General features: G+C 32.0%; 1 protein-coding gene across 1 annotated transcript; it reads right to left on the bottom strand.

Annotated features, from left to right (window-relative positions):
- Positions 1-238: 238 nt before the first annotated feature.
- On the bottom strand, positions 239-2836 carry LOC107939355 (cytochrome P450 CYP749A22). The gene is made up of 5 exons (XM_016872684.2): positions 2528-2836; positions 2203-2426; positions 1355-1587; positions 893-1271; positions 239-817 (listed from the first exon to the last, which is right to left on the bottom strand). The coding sequence occupies exons 1-5, from the start codon at positions 2808-2810 to the stop codon at positions 380-382; spliced, it is 1557 nt and encodes a 518-aa protein (XP_016728173.1). The 5' UTR covers positions 2811-2836; the 3' UTR covers positions 239-379.
- Between the last annotated feature and the right edge of the window lie 401 nt (positions 2837-3237).

Raw genomic sequence — 3237 nt, 5'->3', positions numbered from 1 at the left:
TTCAGATCGCTAACATTTTCCCAAAAAGTCATCTTCCAATCAGATTTCAAGACTTAGTTTTCAAACTCAAGCAAGATCTAAAACATCACCTTGAGTTTGAAGGGAATGTTAATGTGATATCTTGCATAAGTAATTCATACCATATCTTTCCTTGTTTGTATCTAATTTAATAGCACAATTTCATATCTTTCCTTATTGGTGTATCTAGTTTCTATTATAAATAGATTATCTAACCCAATGAAAATTAAAAAGTAATATTATTTCTTTCACACAGTAATTCATTCCTCTTTCTCTTTCTTAAGTTTGTAACACCTTAGATACACTGAATGTCATCTCTTACAAGTGAATACATGAACCAACAATATTAAGCCCCTAGTTCTTAACAGCTATGCAGCGGCTCAAGTATTATTTGAATTCCATGTCGTGGTCGAATGGTGAGAATAGGTATTGGAGAGTGGACATAGGTTGGGGAAATGGTGATGGTGTAACGTTGTAGAATCATGGACAGAGCAATCTTGGTTTCTATGGTTGCAAGGGTCATACCAACACAAGATCGAGGTCCCAATCCAAAGGGGAAAAATGCAGCTGCGGTGTAATTGGTAGCTTTGGCAATCCCTTCGGCGAATCTCTCTGGTTTAAAATGATTCACATCATCCCCCCACAAGTGAGGATCACGGTGAAGTCCAATATTTAAAGACAGAATATCTATATTAGCAGGCAAGACTAACTTTCCCAACTGTACTTCTCTTGCGACTGTTCTTGGCAGGCCATTTGACGGACCATACAACCTTAGAGTTTCATTGATGATCATGGTCATCTATTTGGAAAATAGAAAAATATGTTAGATTACATCACGTAGATGGCAATTTGAATTTCCAGTTAGTTTGCTTACTATTTTGAGTTTGGCAATGCCTTCGAGATGCGGGTTTTGGTTACCAAATATGTCAATCACCTCTCTCCTTGCTTTCTCTTGCCAATCTCCATGGATTGCCAAATGCAAAACTATCCATGCAAGCAATGAATTGACAGTTTCTTGTCCAGCAAAGTATATTGTTTTGCATTCACCTACCAAGTCTTTCAATGCAACCCTGTTTTCATCGTCCAAATCATGATAAGCATTTACTAGTAATCCCAGAAAATCATTGCCAAAGCTATCGGCTTCTCCACTCACAACTTTGTCTTCTCTTTTCTTAATCATCTCCATCACACAATCTTGTATTCCTTTTTCGAGTTTTTCAGACTCTAGCATTTCAGCAGATTTCCATAACTTGCTGTATAAGCAAACAAAGGTCAGCTCTCTATATAAAAAAAAATTTAAAGCCATAGGGATTAACTAAGGTTAGGGGGAACATACTTGATGAAAGGAATCTTAGTCTTGGAAATATTTTGACTCACGAGTATTGTCAACTTGTTCAACATGGCAAAAATCTTCTCCCCTTCCAAGTAATTGCTACCAAAAGCTGTTCTGGAAATTACTTCCGAAGTCAATAATCTAAATTCATTATACACTTCAATCTCTTTGCCTTCTTGGCCTTTCCACCTTTCTAGCATTGTTTCAACACTAACAATCATTGCTGGAGTCATGTTCTGCCCAAACGACCCTCCAATATTAAGTAGTAGCAACATAAGATTTAGTCAACAATATTTAAGTAGTAAAATCATAAAAAAGAAGAAGCTAAATTTCGCTTCAATTTTTTTTTCAAAAAGTCGAATTTTATCTTTAACATTTCAAAAAAAAAAGTTGATTTGTTGTTTTTTAACGAAAATACTAATTGAAATGTTAAATTTTTATACATTGCAACTCTCGTAACAATTTACAGGTACTCCATGCTAATTTTTTGAATATTTATTAATTTTTTATATATTTTTTGAATATTGAATATTTTTATAACTTTTAAATTATTTGTCGGTATAACATATAAATCAAATAACATTATGTTAGTATAAAGTATAAGTGGACTGTAATATGGGTTATCATACCAATTTCATTACAAGAATTTAAGGTTTTTATCAGCGTTTTCATTTAAAAAAGTAGTTTTACTTATTTTTAAAAAATTAACAATCAAATTTAATTAAAAGAATAAAGATTAAATTCACAATATGACAATATATATATAAATATTAAATAATAAACTTTACATGCCATTTCTGTATAATTCTTATAAATTAATTACAACTAATTTATAGATTTGGAGGATTTACCTTTAGACTTTCCCCATGAAAAGCATGATTGGCCAGCTTGCGATGCTTTGCCCATTTTTCTCCCTCAATGAACACAAGCCCATTTCCCAGGAGCTTCGCACCAACATCTGTAAGCTTCCTTTTCTGAAAAATTTTCTCACTATTTGTCATAATCTCTTTGATCAATTCAGGTTCTGAAATCACCACTTCAGCTTGAACGCCATTCCAATAAACAAAATTCTTCCCTAATCACACAACAAAAAACATTAAGGGTCCATCTTTTTCTTAAAGCTAGATAAGCAGAAGTTATAGTAAATCATAGTGAAAAAACAAGCATCCACTTCACCATATGTATTGATCCAGGAATAAATATGTGGTTGTAATCTGGGAAATAAATCATCTGTCAAACCCACAGCTTTGCTTAATGCTTCCTTTCTCATTTTGGTAGCTTCTTTATTGTTGCCATGGATGAATCTGTAAGGAGGTCCTTTGATTCCCTGTGAATTCATCATATGCTGTATACGAAGAGGTACCCACAGGTAATCATAAAGGAACTTTGTTAAAGCCACGAGGAAGAAACAACATGGAACAAGAATTACAAGCTCCATCAAGCCACTCTTTCTTCTCATACCACCGAATCCAGATATTTCATTTGTATTTATATTGTATAATTTCCATATCCAACAAATACATTAATTTTTTTAAATTAAAAAAATTAATTTTTTAAATGTCGTAATTATGCAGTGATTATTTAAGTGTTATTGCCAAAATACAATCACTTCGCTTGTAACACGTTGATTGTGACAAGTAAAAAATTGGGCAAATTATCTTTGTACGATTACAGACCTGAAACATTATTATGAGGAACTTTACCAAGTGGGTCGGCTTTAAGATGTTTATTTTTTAATTTAAAATTAATTTAATATTATATTATATTAGTCGTACAATAAAAAGTATTAAAAAGTAATAAAGTTTTAATTGGAATGATAAATATATTAAATTTATAATATTTTAGGCTGAAATTTGCAAACACATTTTTTAAGATTTCACATTATT

This window comes from Gossypium hirsutum, chromosome A02, assembly GCF_007990345.1.
Source record: "Gossypium hirsutum isolate 1008001.06 chromosome A02, Gossypium_hirsutum_v2.1, whole genome shotgun sequence".
In the NCBI taxonomy this organism is placed as follows: Eukaryota; Viridiplantae; Streptophyta; class Magnoliopsida; order Malvales; family Malvaceae; genus Gossypium; species Gossypium hirsutum.
This window is presented reverse-complemented; position numbering and strand designations above follow the sequence as displayed.